A 20,554-nucleotide genomic window follows, 5' to 3' on the forward strand; every position below is an offset into this window, starting at 1 on the left:
GCCTCATACTGCCTCTTGGCACAGGTAGAGGTCACATCTTATCCATCACTGTCACCCCACAGTACCCACTTGAATATCTGGAACAGGGAGGGTCCCAGTCAGTTTTGATTGATACTGTATGGGGCAGATATGCCACTTTTGCTGTCACTGACTGGCGTCTGAGTTCTCTGTTGTGAAGAGCGGGAGCGTGCTGGAACAAACACATTGCTCGAGCTTGTAGCTCTCTCTGTCCTATGCCTTTTGTGCTGCTTTCTTACCCTTCTTGCTAACTGTGTTATGTAGATTTGAAATTGGAGCTCAGTTTACACTAAGGGAAACAGAACTCTGAACATCCTATGTGGGAATGAGAGAGGAGAAACATGTAATCCAGAAAAAAAAAAGTTACATATAAGAAAATATTTAACTAATGAAGTCAAGATGTTATTTGAAATTAGCATATTGCAAACAAAGTTAATGTTTGAGTGCTGGTTCAGTGCCCTGTTGTTGTTGATTTGACTGGGTCTAAGAATAAGCTGATGGGCAGGGCTTAAAGATACCAGATCAAATGTGGGGAAAGGGGTGCTATTCAAGCATATAAAAAATCTGTGCAAGCTATCTCGTATGTACTTGAACAGGAAAGAGTCTGTGAGTCTGTAATTCACATCTCCTGCCAGCAGAGAAAAGAAGAAACATGAGCACAGCAGGAAAAGTAAGGCAAATTTTTTTTTTCTAGAATTATTCCAATCAATGTAATACTCATGTTTGACTGCTTGAGAGACAAGCATTGGCTGGAAAGGAAAATTTCCTTTATTCAGGAGGCCAGCAACCTGTGTGTTAGCCGCTCAGTTTTGTCTGACTCTTTTGCAACCCCAAGGACTATAGCTTGCCAGGCTCCTCTGTCTATGGAAATTCCCAGGCAAGAATACTGGAGTGGTTTGCCATTTCCTTCTCCAGGGGATCTTCCCGACCCAGAAACTGAACCCATGTCTCCTGCATCTCCTGCATTGGCAGGCAGATCCTTTACCACTGAGTCACCTGGGAAGCAACCACGTAATACATAGAGATACACTATTTAATGAATAACAAAATCCATATATAAATTAGAAATAATTTATAATGAAATACAACTTAGGATCTATGCTTCAATATACAAAGTATATTAAACTACAATTGAGAAGGGCAATACCTAAACATCTTTGAGAAATATGTAGAGCATCTATACCTATTAAAGTCTATATTTCCTATATTAAGTAAATGTGAAATAGTCATAGCCAATCGAGTAATTTTCAAGTCTAAAGTTAGAAATGAAATGTTTTTATCAAGAAGTTATGTCTGTATTAAGATTTCATAATATAAATGTTATTCTTTATCATATAACAAATAATATTATTGTTTATAATATAAATGTTATTCTCTTTAATCATAATCATTCTTTTTATGAATACAGGAAAGCTAAATGTGACAAAACTTTTATTGTTCTCAAAGCATTAGAATCATCAAGGCTAAGCAAACCGATTGAGATGCAGACGTTGAGATGGACTTGTGGACACAGCAGGGGAGGGAGAGGGTGGGGTGACTTGGGAGAGGAGCACTGCCGCCGACACACCGCCGTGCGTGAGACAGGCAGCTGGCGGGCGGCTGCCATAAAGCGGGTAAAGCGCGGGGAGCCGAGCTCAGTGCTCTGTGATGACCTAAAGGGGTGGGATGGGGGGCACGTAGTAAGAGGGAGATTCTGGAGGGATAGGATATATGTATATGTGTAGCTGATTCCCACTCTTGTACAGCAGAAACTAATACAACATTGTAAAGCAATTATACTCCAATCAAAAAACAAAAAAATTTTAAAGATAAAGCAAACCAGAATCAACATGCAAATTCTGATTTTAAAGGGTCCTATTATGGCACAATTTAGGGAATTCCCATAGAAATGTTATCTTTATGCAAAAGCCAATGTGATTTTACTACTACTACTACTAATAACAATGCTGATACAGTTTGAACCACTATTTACACTGAGAACAGATTTATTTGTTTCTAAGCCTTCCACAGACTCATGTTTATTTGTTCAATGTGCTTACAGGTACAGAGAAGATACACATGGTTGTTCAATACGATCAATTCATGTTGTTTAACTGCTTAATGGCAAAAGCCTGTGCAATTGTTTCTAGTAGGTTTGCTGTGTTAGGAGTGAACTGTGCAATATAATATCTTGCTATAATGGCAGGCCTATATAGTGTGGCTTTTATCAGGCCTATATATATAACAGGCCTATATCAATAAGACTGGTTGGAAATCATACAGATGATCAGTTGGGAGTTTTCTTATTTTAACTTTATTTTCATGCATTACTGATTGGCATTTACAGTAGCATATTATATTTCAAATGAAGAATAGTTAAGAAAAAGAAAATTTTAATTTTTTAAAACTCAGAGTTCAGAGATCAAAAGGGTAGGCCAAATGCATTAATTAAATCTATAAATTACAGGCAATTAATCCCCCCTCCTCAGGTACAACATCAATAACTTTTAGCTATATAATAACACTTCACTTATGTTTAACCTTCTGGCATTGGCATTATATTTTCTTCAAATGCTAAATGATAATAGTAATAATACCTACTTTCATAAGGCGGTTGAGAGAATTTAATAAACTAATACTGGAAAGCATTTAAAATAGTGCCTGGTACATAGAAATAACTCACTAAATATTAATCACTGCTAATACTGTTATCTAACTGCTAATCTTTTGTTAATCTTTTACTATCATCAAGTAGTGGAAGATAAAATGGTAGTCATTCTTCAGACACCCAGGTTTGTAACTTTGGGAAAAGTACTCAACAGTTATTGAGTCAGTCGAGCCTCAAGCTTTTCATCTGAAAAATAAAACTAATGATTCAGTAATACTACCCCGTGAAGTTTAAAAGTCAAACTCGTATTTCACCCAACACAGCCACTTGTGCCTGCTACATCGTTGGAACCCCAATATTCAATACCTCTCTACCATAGTGTATTATATCCAAGTACTCTTCTATCTACTGTGGCTTTGGCCATGATGAACACTTTGCAAAGTGGAAGGATTTGGTGTATGCTGCTGCTGCTGCCGCTAAGTCACTTCAGTCATGTCCGACTCTGTGCGACCCCATAGATGGCAGCCCACCAGGCTCTGCTGTCCCTGGGAGTTTCCAGGCAAGAGTACTGGAGTGGGGTGCCATTGCCTTCTCTGATTTGGTGTATACACAGTAAAAATAAATTATCAGATAAATTTCAATTTAATTTTTATCATGTGTGTAGTATGTTGTTAATTCTCTTTAGAAAAAACTCTCAATTACACAAGCTTTGTAAAAGTGAAGACAACCCTTATGTTACATTCCCAAGCACTAAACATATATGCTTAGCTTTTATTTGTAAGAACATCTGTAGGTAAGCTATGCTAGCTAGAAAGTCAAACACTGCTCTCCAATTTTTAAGAGTGTGTGTGTGTGTGTGTGTGTGTGTGTGTGTGTAGTTTTAATCTCTACAATTTTAGGCTAAAATCCAATCTGAAAGAAATCTCTATTCATAAATTATATAACAAAACAGAGCTGCCAAATCTGACTTTCACATGAGTGATGCAAACAAGTAGCCCATAGAAGAAATAGAGAGAGAAATCAAAGGAGCAGGCAAATAGAGAAAGAAATTCTAGGCTGGGAGGCTTAGGAATTCTAAAGTCAAATCATTTTGGCTTAAGTGGAGAATTGAGCAAGAGGGAAATGAGTTTCATGTAAACAGACACTGAATCTGGTAGTAATATGATAGTGATTTAGAACTTCATGGACAAGACAACAGCTTTGGATAAACAACCAATTTCAGAACCACATTAGGAAACAGAACCTTTAAAGGGAAAAACAATGATGATCTTTCTTCATAGAAGAATATATTCCACTTTTATCTCAATGTCTTCCTATAGTTAATTCTGTTTCTCTTTCCTTGTGTTATTGCCTTACACATTTTTATAAAAAGTCACTATTATTCTTTTTGCAAATCAGAGGTTGTTCATGTTCATGGAACAATATTAAGTTTCAAACATGGGCCTAGATGGTACATGTAAAAAGATCAAAGGCACAGTCCCTGAATTCAAGGCTGGGGGGAAAATGGTGTCATCTTTCTGCTCAATTTTCAGGTAATAAAATGCAAAGCAGCTGTGCTGTGGGAGCTCAAGAAACCATTTTCCATTGAGGAGGTGGAGGTTGCACCCCCTAAGGCCCATGAAGTTCGTATTAAGGTAAAGTTTTTTTCCATTTCTATTTAATCTTAGGTTTAAATTTTTCAGAATGTAACAATGAAAGTAACCAAAGTACTTGTAATATAGTCATCCAGATAGTGGAATTACATTTGTTGTCAAAGGAAGCTGTAAATCAAAACTGTTAAAAATTTTAAAAAGAGACCAAAGAGTTTGTACAGTATAATCCTAATGAAACGAAGAAGAATTTATGTGGTGGCTCAGCAGTAAAGAATCTGCCTGCCAACACAGGAAACATGGGTTCGATCCTTGCATTGGGAATATCTCCTGGAGAAGAAAATGGCAACCCCCTCCAGTATTCTTGCTTGGGAAATCCCGTGGACAGAGGAGCCTGGTGGACTACAGTCCATGGAATCGCCAAGAGTCAGATATGACTTAGCAACTAAATAACAACAACAACAAAAGTGCAAAGGAATATATATCATTTAAAATCAATTAGCATTATGTGGTGGCACTTAAGTAACTTTATTTTCTTATCTGCATTTTCTATTTCTGTCAAAAAGACTGTATATTATATGACTTCAATAGTTCAGAAACAATTATTTCACAGATTACTCTAAATTGTTTAATGCATAAAAGGAAAGTAGAGCGTTATCAGGCTGAATAACTTCAGGTAAATTTGAAACTGTATTTGGAAGAGTAGAAATTATTAGCAAAATGCTTTAAAATTCTTCAATGCAATTTCAGGAAAATGAGTATGTTAAGTCCATCTGAGGGTCATAGTCTTATCTGAATCTAATCAAGCCCCCTTTACCCTATAGATGGTGGCCACAGGAATCTGTCGCTCAGATGACCATGTGGTTAATGGATCTCTGGTCACACGTCTTCCTGTGATATTAGGCCATGAGGCAGCCGGCATTGTGGAGAGCGTTGGAGAAGGGGTGACTACAGTAAGACCAGGTACAGAATTCACACTTAGGAAATGTGCCTTGGTTCAGGGCCCCAAGATGATGTAGCCTGGATAATAACACTGAAGTAATGAGAGATGAAAGAACATGTTTAAGGCTGAGCTGGGACAGAGTGCTCTTTCTTTTCCCCCTTCCTGCCTGACTCAGGCATGTATGCATCCATGCACTACTGTATTCTCTACATCAGCAAGTATTTCTTGAGGACCTACTAGATGGCAGGCACCATGTTAGATCCTGGGAATACATGAGGATTGAAAGAGACCCAGTGTCTGCCAGGGTAGAGTTCATAATCAGTTATTTCCCATGTTAGTGTTGCCAAGCACTGTCTTCTACCAGGTCCGAAGAAAACTACTGATAAGACAGAAAAAATATGTCTAGACATAGTGGAGACAAACATAATCAGTGTTTTGAACCTATTCAGTGCTGACTTCACACAGTGGGGATTGTGAGCTCTGGACTGAATCAACGTAATCTCTTCTCAGGTGGGAAGTGGAGCCCATTTACAGGTTTCCCCTTTGAATATATGGCCACTTTTCCTTAAACCATGATTAAACGTGACTGGTTACCAAGAACTATTTTTCTTGAACATTTACTATATCCTATTATTACATATTAATACAGACAAATATTTTTAGAGGTAAACAGTGAATAAACAGAAAATTTCCATGCCATCATTGCATATAGTCTCATTTATTAAAAATAAATGTTATTTTTCTGAGTCTTTTGGATAAGTAGTATGGATGATTAAAAATAAAAATTATTTTTAATTCTAAAAAATCACTTTAGCTAGTGGATTTGACCTCCCTATTTACAAAATGCTTAATTGACCTGTAAATTGAAAACAATAAAATAAGTTGTCTGGTTTGAGTTTCAGCTCTTAGTATTTCCTTTAGTTAGAAATCTATTAATAACAAATGACACCCCTACTTTTCACCCCTGCTCCCTCCACCAGTAAAAATAAATTATCTATAAATCATCAGCTACAAACATTTGAAAGTCAGTTCCTATCCTAAAAGAAAGTGTAAACCTCATTACTGAGGGTTGAGGTTTTCAGAAGAATGTCTTAAATTCTTACTTGTCCTGTTTTTGTTTGTTTTCCTTAAAAAAGAATTAATTTTTTAAAAGAAGGATTCATTTCATAATAGAGATAAGCATAATCACTTTGAAAAGCCAGAAAATGGGTGTTGAGGTTCTTATTTTTATTGTATTATTATTACTATTAGGGTTACTGTACTATTACTATAAACTATTACCAGATTATCTAGTGGAACTATGGCAGACTGCTCACAACTTAAATATACATTTATCCTTATATTAGTAGTAAGAATATTTAAGGTTTAACTGCTGCTGCTAAGTCACTTCAGTCGTGTCCGACTCTGTGCGACCCCAGAGACGGCAGCCCACCAGGTTCCCCCATCCCTGGGATTCTCCAGGCAAGAACACTGGAGTGGGTTGCCATTTCCTTCTCCAATGCATGAAAGTGAAAAGTGAAAGGGAAGTCACTCAGTCGTGTTCGACTCCTAGTGACCCCATGGACTGCAGCCTACTAGGCTCCTCCGTCCATGGGATTTTCCAGGCAAGAGTACTGGAGTGGGGTGCCAAGGTTTAACTACTAAATATTAAATGAAATCATATCTATAAAATCCCTAAGAGAAAAGGCACACAATAAAAGAGAAATATCAACACAGTGGAACTGCTTTAAAAAATCATGTTTTCCACATTTGCAATTTCTTTGGGCATCTTCAGCATATATAAACCCAAACTGATGACAATACTGACAGGCGATGACCAAGAAATCAAGCTGACAGGACCCTATTCTTGGAGACTTCTCAAAGTCAAATGCCTCTGATACATAAGCGTAAGCATTGAGTTCTCACTTAATTTCTTTAATTCTTGGTAAGAAGAATCTGTTTTATCCTCATCCCCAGGTGATAAAGTCATCCCACTCTTTGTTCCCCAGTGTGGAAAGTGCAATGTTTGTAAACACCCGGAAGCCAACCTCTGCCTGAAACACGAGTGAGTATCTGTTACTCTCCTTAGCAGTGAAGGAATCTGCATGTTAGTTATGCACCTGTCTTATACCCTCTTGTGTTTGTGTGTTGCACTGACCAGCCTGAATGAGCCTCAGGGGACCCTTAATGATGGTACCTGCAGGTTCACCTGCAGAGGGAAGTCCATCCGCCACTTCCTCGGCACCAGCACCTTCACCCAGTACACAGTGGTGGACGAGATGTCAGTGGCCAAGATCCATGCAGACTCACCACTGGAGAAAGTCTGTCTCATTGGCTGTGGATTTTCTACTGGTTATGGGTCTGCGGTCAAAGTTGCCAAGGTAGGAATAACAATGAGTAATTAAAACTAGCTACACTCAGACTGTCAGGAGCTAATAGCAAAGCAACTTCTCACAGGAATCTGAGATCATTCTTCACAGATTTATTGGAAGTTTTCCCCTCTTCTACCATAATAGCCTTGCTATGCTCCACAGAATTGAGGATATTGATTAAAAGTAGAAGATACCCTCAGAAGGAATTGAGGGCATGTCTTAGAAAATTTATCTGTTATCACAAATGAAAAGCTCTTGATAATTAAGAAAAAGTAAAGGTGTTTTCCGTAATTATTCTTCTGTATGTGTTCTTTATGGTATTACTAAATTTTAGACCTAAGAGTTCATTTTATCCTTCATTTACTGCCTACATGAGCCATGCACAGTAGGTTCTGCTAAGTTTTGAGGAAGCAGAAGTAAACAAAATGAAGGGGCTGACTATGAGGAGCATTTAGTTCATGGATCCTCTACTCCCAGAATTAGGATCAACAGGAGATTCCAGAGCCTGACCTGATATCCTAATATACCTCCAAACTGAGGGTCACAAACATGCCCACTCTGTGTATCTCTATGAGGAAAGCAATAAAGCTTCAATGATGCATGAAGCATTTATTCCACTGCCCTACTTCCTCCCCAGCCACGAACACATACACACACCCAGACTTCAAAGTGGTAGGTTTTAAGGAGAAATTCTTTAAAGTCTCCTTTTCCTAAAAGGTTGGAAATCTAGTAGTATCCTTTTGTTTTATGAACTGACACCCAGAGACATAAAGCCATTTGCCCCAAATCTTACAGGTAGTTAACATGACAACTGCAACTAGCCTCCTCAAAACTCCTACTGAATCACAAACCATAGTAGATATTTACCAACACTTTTAAATCACAATCACAAGCCTCATATTTTTTTAAGGTAAAAAAGTGGTGTCGTACCCCCACAGAAAGTTTTCTTGGGACAGGAGGAACATTTTACCCACAGTGAAGTCTGACTATAACAGACTAGGTTTATTAAACAGTCCCTTAGGTAAGTTAAACTATTGTGAGCACGTGTTTTCCAAATTTCTGTGACCTTAGCACTAAGTCCTTGTGCAACTACATCATCTGAACAGATTGTCTAATTGAACCTGCACACAGAGTGGAAGCCAAGGTTACCTGTGATAATGAATTTCATCCATTATTAAAATATAAACCAGCTTTTCATTGCATTATTTTTCATTTGTGTATTTTTTAAAGCAGGGATAAAGACCCATTAAGAACATGTTGGTCTCAAGCTGCATTATCTTAAAATTACCCGTTAAATTTCCCCTGTTGTTAAGTTTGCCTAAGCTGGGGATAACTCTTCTATGCTTCACAGCTTATTTCTGCTCTCATTATACGTCATGACTACTGAAAGTTATTGAACCAAGGTGTTAATTATTGAGGGCTCAGCTGGATTATTTTTGCAGTCTCCTCTCTTCCATTTATTATTTAATTTCCCTAGAATTGTGTTTATGTATGTGTGATGGACTGAAGCTGGCTATCAATAGATGTGAGCCACTAGATTTTCAAGAGGGGAGTTGCTAGCATCTAGAGCTCAATGGTCATCCAGTCCACTGGCTCCCAGCCTGGGTTTCCCACTGGAGTCGCTTGGAGACATGGTCTTGCCTGCAGAGTTGTTGTCGTTGTTTAGTCGCTAAGTCATGTCCTACCCTCTGTGACCCTATGGACTGAAGCTTACCAGGCTCCTCTGTCCATGGGAATTTCCAGGCAAGAATACTGGAGTGGATTGCATATCTTTTTCCACTTGCTGGCACAGAGTCTGATTTAATTGCTTATGGGCTGTGACCTGGGTATTGAGATTTTTTTAAAGCTCCCTAGGTGAGTCTAAGCTAAGCTAAGCTAAGTCACTTCAGTCATGTCCGACTCTGTGCGACCCCATAGACGGCAGCCCACTAGCCTCTGCTGTCCCTGGGATTCTCCAGGCAAGAACACTGGAGTGGGTTGCCATTTCCTTCTCCAATGCATGAAAGTGAAAAGTGAAAGTGAAGTCGCTCAGTTGTATCCTACTCTTAGCGACCCCATGGACTGCAGCCTAATCAGGCTCCTCCATCCATGGGATTTTCTAATGTCCAGGAAAATTAGAGAAACACTAATCTAATTCAAACCTGTCATTTCAAGTGTGAGGCAGCTAAATTCAAAAGAGGTTTGACAAAAGGTTGACATAATTTGAGTAACTTCTGACAAGAAATAAAGCATGGCACTTTATACAATTTAGGCTCTTTCTAACAATTGTTTTGTTTATTGTTGTTTAGTTGCTAAGTCATGTCCGACTCTTTGTTAGCCCATGGACTGTAGTGCACCAGGGTCCTCTGTCCATGGGATTTCCCAGGAAAGAATACTAGAGTGTGTTGCCATTTCCTTCTCCAGGGGATCTTCCTGACCCAGGGATCGCGCTCACGTCTCCTGCATTGGCAGGCGGATTCTTTACAACTGAGGCACCTGGAAAGCCCTTAACAATCATTACTTAATCCATTTTCACATTTTCTGAAAACACAGGTCACCCAGGGCTCCACCTGTGCCGTGTTTGGCCTTGGAGGAGTTGGCCTGTCTGTTATCATGGGCTGCAAAGCAGCTGGAGCAGCCAGGATCATTGCAGTGGACATCAACAAAGACAAATTTGCAAGGGCCAAACAGGTGGGTGCCACTGAGTGCATCAACCCTCAGGACTACGAGAAACCCATCGAGGAGGTGCTGAGAGAAGTGAGTGGTGGAGGTGTGGATTTTTCATTTGAAGTCATCGGTCGGCTTGACACCATGGTATGTACTTTGAAATGTCTCAAGACATCAACTTCTGCATTCTAGAGTCTTCTTTCATGTGGTGGAGTATAAACATTATATATAAAGCATATTTTAAAAACTATGATGATTTTCCATCTCCTATTTGTTACCTGGGTTGCTTAATTTATTATGATGAGGAATCTCATTCCATCAGTCAAAAAAAACCGCAAAAAAACATGTCATGAGTATCATGTCCTTTTTAGAGAGGGAAGGGGGTTTTTACTGAGCCATCATAAATTTAATTTTTAGTTTCAAAAATTCAAACTCAAGTAAGTATAAAGAATATGAATTCTGTTCTCAAGTTGGCAGGTTTGATTTTCAACACATTCTTAACAAAAACATGATTTAACAATATTTGTATGTTTTAATGAATTCAATTTTTTCTAAAGACCATACTTTAACCAAAAAAAAAAAAAAAAAGCCACAAAGAGCAACTTTAGGCTCCCTATCATTTTATTAACAGAAAATATGCCCCATTTTACCACAACAGACAGCACAGTGCCTGGTACATAAAAAGCATCCAAATCCGTGTGCTGAACTGAATAATTTAAAAGGTCAACAGGTTTTCCCACCAAAATTTTAAGTGATGTGTGTATTATAGTGTTGTTTGTGGATTAAACGAGATGACACATGTAACATATTTAGCAAGTGCCACCTGTCAGTGGGAAGCTCTTAATAAATGTTATCTGGTGTTGTCAAAAGGAAGTACCATTTCCAGTTGTGTAAAACTTGCATCAACTTTAAAATATACATGATATTTCCCTTCTCCAGGGGATCTTCCCAACCCAAGGATTGAACCCAGGTCTCCTGCATTGCAGGCTTTCTTTACCGTGTGACCATCAGGGAAACCCCATACATGATACTACTTTCAAATAATTACAGATATCATCAATTGCAACAGAGAACACATCTCTAGCTATATTTCCCCTAACCAGAATTCTCTAGAATCCTAATGAAAACACCCCCAGAGACCAACACAGACAATCACCCTCTTTAGGTTCTCCTGTAAGTCCCAGCAGTGTTGGTAATAGGAAACAGCACCTTAAGAGTAAAGCTCTTTGCAGCCTTGACCAGGAACAATTAATTCCATAGATGACTGATGTTCTAAGGCTGTCGCTTTCCAAGGCTGTCACTTGCTCCTTATGCAATTTTTAATGTGGTTTTTCCTTCATTTTCTCTTGTGGAATTGGATTATTTTAAGTATCTGATAGCCACATGTCCTGAGGTTCTCTGATTTTCCAAGTGTCATACTCCAAAATCAAAGGATCAATTACTATATATTTCTGGGGTTGGGGGGTGTTTTCCTAAACAACTTTCATACTACACACATGTCTAAAAACCTGACTGGAGGGAAAAGTCTTTCTTTTTAAATTTCAGAGTAAAAATAAATAAATAAAAGCTCACAGAAGGTCAAAGCACATTTAAAACATGCTCATTTTGACCAACAGCTCTATTGCTATTTTGGCCAACAGCTTGCTCCTTGGAAGAAACGCTATGACCAACCTAGACAGCTTATTAAAAAGCAGAGACATTACATTGCCAACAAAACTCCGTCTAGTCAAAGCTATGGCTTTTCCAGTAGTCATATATGGATGTGAGAGTGGGACTATAAAGAAAGGTCAGCATGGAAGTATTGATGCTTTTGAACTGTGGTGTTGGAGAAGACTCTTGAGAATCTCTTGGACTGCAAGGAGATCCAACCAGTCCATCCTACAGGAAATCAGTCCTGAATATTCATTGGAAGGACTGATGCTAAAGCTGAAACTCCGATTCTTTGGCTACCGGATGTGAAAACCTACTCATTAGAAAAGACCCTGATGCTGGGAGATATTGAAGGCAGGACGAGAAGGGGATGACAGAGGATGAGATGGTTGGATGGCATCACCGACACAATGGACATGAGTTTGAGTAGGCTCAGGGAGTTGGTGATGGACAGGGAAGCCTGGCATGCTGCAGTCCATGGGGTCGCAAAGAGTCAGAAATGACTGAGCAACTGAACTGAACCAAACATCATTAATTAGAAGGGAAAACAAATCAAAATCTCAAAGGGATTATTACCTCATACTTGTTCGAATGAATATTATTAAAAAAAAAAAAGCAATAGCAAGTGTTGAAGAGTGTGTGGAAGAAAGGGAATTTTGTGCACTGTTGGTGGGAATGTAAAATAGCCACTATGAAAAGCGGTATAATTGCTCCTCAAAAGATTTAAGATAGATGTTTTATCATATGATCCAGCAAACCCACTTCTGGGAATATATACAAAGAAAATAAACTCACTATCTTAGACATGTGCATCCCCATGTTCATTGCAGCATTATTCATAATAGCCAAGATATGGAAACAACCTAAATGTCCATACGGATGAATAGATAAAGAAATTGTGAGGCATGTGTGTGTCTGTGTGTGTATATATATATATGTGAATTGTATACATGTATATATGTATATATATATGAATGAATATTATTTGGCCATAGAAAAGAAGTATTGACATTTGCAAAAACTTGGAAAAATCTGGAGGACATTATGCAAAGTGAAATAAGCCAGACACAGAAAGACAGTATTGTATGATCTTTCCTATCTGTGCAGTCTTAAAAAAATCAAATTCTTAGAACCACTGAGTAGAACAGTGGTTGCCAGGAGCTGGAGGAAGTAGGGGAGGAATAATGGGTAGATGTCAGAGAGTACAAAGTCTCAGTTATGAGCAAGTTCTGGAGACATCCATGTACAGCATGGTTCAGTTCAGTTGCTCAGTTGTGCCTGACTCTTTGCGACCCCATGTATCACAGCACGCCAGGCCTCCCTGTCCATCAACAACTCCCGGAGTTCACTCAGACTCGCGTCCATCGAGTCAGTGATGCCATCCAGCCATCTCATCCTCTGCTGTCCCCTTCTCCTCCTGTCCACAATCCCTCCCAGCATCAGAGTCTTTTCCAGTGAGTCAACTCTTCGCATGAGGTGCCCAAAATACTGGAGTTTCAGCTTTAGCATCATTCTTTCCAAAGAAATCCCAGGGCTGATCTCCTTTAGAATGGACTGGTCTCCTTTAGAATGGACTGGTTGGATCTCCTTGCAGTCCAAGGGACTCTCAAGAGTCTTCTCCAACACCACAGTTCAAAAGCATCAATTTTTCGGCCCTTGGCTTTCTTCACAGTCCAGCTCTCGCATCCATACATGACCACAGGAAAAACCATAGCCTTGACTAGACGGACCTTTGTTGGCAAAGTAATGTTTCTGCTTTTCAATATGCTATCTAGGTTGGTCATAACTTTCCTTCCAAGGAGTAAGTGTCTTTTAATTTCACGGCTGCAGTCACCATCTGCAGTGATTTTGGAGCCCCCCAAAATAAAGACTGACCCTGTTTCCACTGTTTCCCCATCTATTTGCCATGAAGTGATGGGACCAGATGCCATGATCTTCATTTTCTGAATGTTGAGCTTTAAGCCAACTTTTTCACTCTCCTCTTTCACTTCCATCAAGAAGCTCTTTAGCTCTTCTTCACTTTCTGCCATAGGGTGGTGTCATCTGCATATCTGAGGTTATTGATATTTCTCCCGACAATCTTGATTCCAGCTTGTGCTTCATCCAGCCCAGCGTTTCTCATGATGTACTCTGCATAGAAGTTAAATAAGCAGGGTGACAATATACAGCCTTGACGTACTTCTTTTCCTATTTGGAACCAGTCTGTTGTTCCATGTCCAGTTCTAACTGTTGCTTCCTGACCTGCGTACAAGTTTCTCAGAGGAAGGTCAGGTGGTCTGGTATTCCCATCTCTTGAAGAATTTTCCACAGTTTGTTGTGATCCACACTGTCAAAGGCTTTGGCATAGTCAATAAAGCAGAAATAGATGTTTTTCTGGAACTCACTTGCTTTTCCAATGATCCAGTGGGTGTTGACAGTTTGATCTCTGGGTTCCTCTGCCTTTTCTAAAACCAGCTTGAACATTTGGAAGTTCATGGTTCATGTATTGCTGAAGCCTGGCTTGGAGAATTTTGAGCATTACTTTACTAGCGTGTGAGATGAGTGCAATTGTGCGGTAGTTTGAGCATTCTTTGGCATTGCCTTTCTTTGGGATGGGAATGAAAACTGACCTTTTCCAGTCCTGTGGCCACTGCTGAGTTTTCCAAATTTGCTGGCATATTGAGTGCAGCATTTTCACAGCATCATCTTTTAGGATTTGAAATAGCTCAGCTGGAATTCTATCACCTCTACTGGCTTTGTTCATAGTGATGCTTCCTAAGTCCCACTTCACTTCGCATTCCAGGGTGTCTGGCTCTAGGTGAGTGATCACACCATCGTGATAGCTGGGTCATGAAGATTTTTTTTGTACAGTTCTTCTGTGTACTCTTGCCACCTCTTCTTAATATCTTCTGCTTCTGTTAGGTCCATACAATTTCTGTTCTTTATTGAGCCCATCTTTGCATGAAATATTCCTTTGGTATCTCTAATTTTCTTGAAGAGATCTCTAGTCTTTCCCATTCTATTGTTTTCCTCTATTTCTTTGTACTGGTCAGATACTTATATCTCTCCTTTTCTCCCTTGCTTTTCATTTTTCTTCTTTTCATAGCTATTTGTAAGGCCTCCTCAGACAGCCATTTTGCCTTTTTGCATTGCTTTTTCTTGGGGATGGTCTTTAGGGTAAATGTACATAAATTAGGAAAAAAGTGCCCATTAGAAATGGGCAGTAGAAATATGGATCCATTAGAAAGGGAGACCATCAAGAGGAGAGGAGAGAAATATTGATGATGTAACTGACCATGTATCTGGTTCACCATCAAAATACCTAGTTCAAAGTACTGAGTGCAAGATATCTACTTAATAATTAAATGAGTTAACCATTTCAGATTGCTCTGGCATCACATGATGATAAACGTTACCTTTATTTGAAGAATCAGATTATATATATGTAATGATATTTGCATCTTTATTATTTTTCTAAAAAAGAGTTAAGTACATAAAACATACAATTTCATTCATCTACTGTTTCATTCAAAAATATTTTCTGGGCATCTTCTAAAGCCACATGTAGTGGCTTTAGGAAATAATGGGAAGTGAAGAAAAAGCCAATCTCTTCCAGCCACACATTCACAATTTAACTAGATCCATAGCACATGATACTGTGTATCACAAATGGGGACTACCAGAGAATCCACTTTAATGATGCTGCATATTAATTTTATTCCAGATGTCTGCCTTGCTCTGCTGTCAAGAAGCGTATGGCGTAAGCGTCATTGTCGGAGTACCTCCTAATGCCCAAAATATCTCTATGAACCCCATGTTGTTGTTGACTGGACGTACCTGGAAAGGAGCTATTTTTGGTGGTACGTTGTGAGGCTTGAGGGCCAAATTCTTACTAACGTCAGGAATTCTTTCCTTTTGCAAGTGACAAGGCCAGGCTGGTGCATGGTGATGACCCAGAGTGATGTTATGGGGAGGGAGGTGGGTGGGGCGTTCATGTTTGGGAACGCATGTACACCTGTGGTGGATTCATGTCAATGTATGGCAAAACCAATACAGTATTGTAAAGTAAAATAAAGTAAAAAAAAATTAATAAAAATAAAAATAAAATAAAATAAAGTTACTGTAAATAGTAAAAAAAAAAAATGCAATGTAGTTTAAAAATACACTAAGATTCCTTTGTATCTATAGGCTCCAAATCAACTAGATGTGGAACTAATGTACCCAAAAAGTCCCAAGGTAGATTTTAATGGTGTCCCCATAAACTGATTAGGATCTTTCAGCATCATTTTTTTTGATACTGGTGACTGCATAATACACTGAGATACCTAGGAGGATCCAGGAAACCCATAGCAACAATTTATGTCTGCACTCACTGCCCAGATGTAGACAACTGCTAAATTTTCTTCTTGACTCTGAGAATAACCATCTGAACTATAGTTTCTCTATGAGGGAACTAATAACTAAAGGCTCTGGTTTGTTGGGTGGAGAGATTTTTTAAAAAGTCAAATCACTTCAAAAGGATATTGAAACACACTCTCTTATTAACCTCAGCAACAGTAGTCTGTGGACATTTTATAAACTTTCATTTAAATTTTATGTAGAAAGTCTTGTCTCTAATCCTCTGTTTATATCTGGATGAATCTAACATTGATGACACTTTCTTTTCAGGCTTCAAAAGTAAGGAATCTGTCCCCAAACTTGTGACTGATTTCATGGCTAAGAAGTTTCCACTGGATCCGTTAATTACCCATGTTTTACCATTTGAAAAAATAAATGAAGGATTTGACCTGCTTCGTTCTGGAAAGAGGTAGATTTTAAGTTTTGATGGGGTTTGACTAACAGAGAAAAAAAGGTAGAAGGATGAGAGAAAGGCCAGGATGGAGTGCCTTGGTTTTCCATTCCCAGCTCAGTCTCTGCACATAGAACACATAAGATCATATTGCAAGAAACTAAAATGCTTTGCATTTCCTGTTCTGCTGAAGCCAAATTATGTTGGTTGGTCACAGCAAATCTGAATGATCAGACCCTATCTTCACAAGAGATTCTCTGCTTTGCAAGGAAAAAGAATCAGAGACACATAGTCATATAACATGGAGTTATCCCAGTCCCTGCCTGGCCACTTAAAATGGTTGACTATTAATAGCTATAAATTTAAATTAGATTCCAGACATCCCAGAAACTCATTATGGAAGTCAATGGAGCTATATAGGCATCATTTTCTATGCATATATTACTTTTTTCAAAAAATGCTGACTATTATTTTTACTCTTTTTTTCTGTTTACAAAGGATTTTTCACAAATAAAAATTATTGCAAAGAGGAAGGGTACAAAATGCTATTTTAAATGTTTAAATCTACATTTTCTTCAAAACTTACAAAACCAAGTCATTCCATTTTCTACCTCTAATATTAATATTTTGCAAACACCTAAAAAGAAGAATTTCATCACTTGCATTTATAAATGAGACACAGTTAGTTATAGGCAGTTTTACCTAACTCCCACCTTCTTGTTCCATAGTCTCTGCTGTCTCTGTGACTTCACACTTCTTCTCTTGAGGTTTTTTGGTTTTAAACACTATTTCTTAAACAGTCATACACATAACATATACTAGACATTTAGTCTGATAAATATTATTGAAGAAGGAAAGAAACTAACATCCAAACAGTACCAGATCACATCCTTTCTAAAAAGCAGTTTGGTCATGTGGATTAGTTCAGTTGAGTTCAGTTCAGTCGCTCAGTCGTGTCCGACTCTGCGACCCCATGAATCGCAGCACACCAGGCCTCCCTGTCCACCACCAACTCCCGGAGTCCACTCAGACTCACGTCCATCGAGTCAGTGATGCCATCCAGCCATCTCATCCTCTGTCGTCCCCTTCTCCTCCTGCCTCCAATCCCTCCCAGCATCAGAGTCTTTTCCAATGAGTCAACACTTCGCATGAGGTGGCCAAGAACTGGAGTTTCAGCTTCAGCATCATTCCTTCCAAAGAACACCCAGGGCTGATCTCCTTTAGGATGGACTGGTTGGATCTCCTTGCAGTCCAAGGGACTCTCGAGAGTCTTCTCCAACACCACAGTTCAAAAGCATCAGTTCTTCGGTGCTCAGCTTTCTTCACAGTCCAACTCTCACATCCATGCATGACCACTGGAAAAGCCATAGCCTTGACTAGACGGACTTTTGTTTAAGAAACCTCAAAAAAAGAGACTTAGATCCTATGTCCCAACAATTACATTTCTGAGAATCTATTCTACAGAAATTATGAGATATGCAAATGTACATATGTTTAAGCATGTTTATTATCTATAACAGCAAAAATTGGAAACATCCTAAAAGCTGAACAGCAAAGGAACAATTAAATAAATTCCAAACATTACTTGAAATTAATTAAGCCATTTAAAAGGAAATGATTTCATTAAATTGGGAAATTCTCCTGATGTGATTTTAGGTTATAGAGTAGAGAATACAGAACTTATATATACAATACAGTTCCAAGTTTTCAATCAGAGCAATAAAAACTTACTTATGTTTAGAAAAAAGATAATCAAAATTCAAGAAAATATTAACAATGATTATTTCTAAATTGTGGGATTACAGGTTATTTTTATTTTCTTTATATTGTCCTTTAGTTTCTAAATTATCTATATACATTTTTCATATAAATGTATATATATATACACACATATATACTAATATATTAATAATTTTTTAAGATACATAGATCATCTTTTTCTAAAGCATTTATCCATCAGAAGATGGTTTTTAGAAAGGACATTATTTCCAGTAAAATGTTACATTTCTGATCTTCCAAAGAATAAAATCTCTCCAAACACAAATTAACTTTTTTTCTGCTTTTAAGTCTTCTTAAGCATTTCTTTATCTAAGCTCTGTTGAAATTTCAACATGGTCTTAACTTTATTACATTATCAACACTCTTAGGCACATTATCTATCATCTTGTAATTTGTGCAACTTTATATTTGGATTTAAATCCCAGGAGCCCACACTAGATGTATGTTTGAAAGTAAGGTACAAATCTCTCTAAGTCTCTGTATCTATCATCTCTAAAACGGAAATAATATTAGAACCTGCCACATAGTGTTGTTTAAGTAGAGGTTTAAATGATAAAATACATGATGAGCATCTACAGGATGACAGATAGCATGAACTTATCACATGTAATTATAATTGTTGTTTTGTGTTTGTTATTATATAAGGAATGTAGACTCTCAAAAATGATATTTTGAAAATCTAATACATAATGAAGCCTAAATGACAGTCATACTCAGAACGTTATAATTGAGGTTCAGGTTGGAGAAAGACAACAGAAAGAAAAGATGAGCTGACCTTTTACTTGACTTGAGTGCATGAGGGATGGGAATGGAATAGCAGGAAACAAAGATAGCTTTTCAAAGAGACAAACTGAATGCTCTTTGTACTCTCACATGGAAGAGTGCATATTATCTAAACACTAAAACAATTTCTATCTCATTTTCTGTTTCAGTGTCCGTACCATCCTGACATTTTGAGGCCATACACACACCTTCACTTGTAGCAGTCTTCTGCCTCCTCTATCATCTGAAACATCACCCAAACATCATCAATAATTCTGTTCTTCAGAGGTACTACCAACAAATTGCACATGGGAGCTTTCCAAAAGAAATAAAAATCAATGTGAAATCATTTTTCAAGCAAATTTTAAAAATTTAAGTGAGAGCTAGATAAACCATCATGTGTGTAATTGAGTCTAATAAAGTCTACTCATGTTGAATCATGTCATCTTCAGACTGAGGAATGGTATCTCTTTTGACTTCTCGTACTTTTTGTGCCTTGGCCACCCTCAGTCTTTTAGCCTTAGTCATTGAGAAGGACCTCATTATATTTGCCCTCAACATACATGAGATGGGGTATTGTACTCAAAATCTTCTACCTGTACTTCCACGGTCTGTATTTTCCTCTTTAGGAAATGTAGCAAAACCCTATAGTAAAAACTATAGTTTGAAAAAGAATAGACTCTGATATATAAATGGAGAAGGTCCAGAAAGTCTAAATGCAGGAAATTTTTTAAGGTAAATATCACACATGTTTAAGGTGAAGGGAAGTGTTTTTATACTACAGTTTCACACCACATGTGATAAATGTGAGGTTTGAATACTAAATCTGAAAACTGAACTATTCTTAGAATCATGTTCCAAAAAGTCTAATTTTTACTCAAGAAAGTAGTTTATTGGTTAAAAGATCTTAATTATTATCATTGTCAGTTCAGTTCAGTCGCTCAGTCGTGTCTGACTCTTTGTGACCCCATGAATCACAGCACACCAGGCCTCCCTGTCCATCAACAACTCCCGGAGTTCACTCAGACTCACATCCATCGAGTCAGTGATGCCATCCAGCCATCTCATCCTCTGTCGTCCCCTTCTCCTCCTGCCCACAATCCCTCCCAGCATCAGGGTCTTTTCCAATGAGTCAACTCTTTGCATGAGGTGGCCAACGTACTGGAGTTTCAGCTTTAACATCATTCCTTCCAAAGAAATCCCAGGGCTGATCTCCTTCAGAATGGACTGGTTGGATCTCCTTGCAGTCCAAGGGACTCTCGAGAGTCTTCTCCAACACCACAGTTCAAAAGCATCAATTCTTTGGTGCTCAGCCTTCTTCATAGTCCAACTCTCACATCCATACATGACTACCGGAAAAATCATAGCCTTGACTAGACGGACCTTAGTTGGCAAAGTAATGTCTCTGCTTTTGAATATGCTATCTAGGTTGCTCATAACTTTTCTTCCAAGGAGTAAGCG

General features: G+C 38.3%; 1 protein-coding gene across 1 annotated transcript; it reads left to right on the forward strand.

The window, feature by feature from the left end:
• The first annotated feature begins 614 nt into the window (after nt 1–614).
• Nucleotides 615–19,402, forward strand: ADH1C (alcohol dehydrogenase 1C (class I), gamma polypeptide). The gene is made up of 9 exons (XM_052641994.1): nt 615–688; nt 4,138–4,239; nt 5,019–5,157; nt 7,094–7,181; nt 7,278–7,497; nt 10,021–10,281; nt 15,488–15,623; nt 16,432–16,570; nt 19,264–19,402. The coding sequence occupies exons 1-9, from the start codon at nt 671–673 to the stop codon at nt 19,286–19,288; spliced, it is 1,128 nt and encodes a 375-aa protein (XP_052497954.1). The 5' UTR covers nt 615–670; the 3' UTR covers nt 19,289–19,402.
• Nucleotides 19,403–20,554: the final 1,152 nt, after the last annotated feature.

The sequence above is a fragment of the Budorcas taxicolor genome, chromosome 6 (genome assembly GCF_023091745.1).
Source record: "Budorcas taxicolor isolate Tak-1 chromosome 6, Takin1.1, whole genome shotgun sequence".
In the NCBI taxonomy this organism is placed as follows: Eukaryota; Metazoa; Chordata; class Mammalia; order Artiodactyla; family Bovidae; genus Budorcas; species Budorcas taxicolor.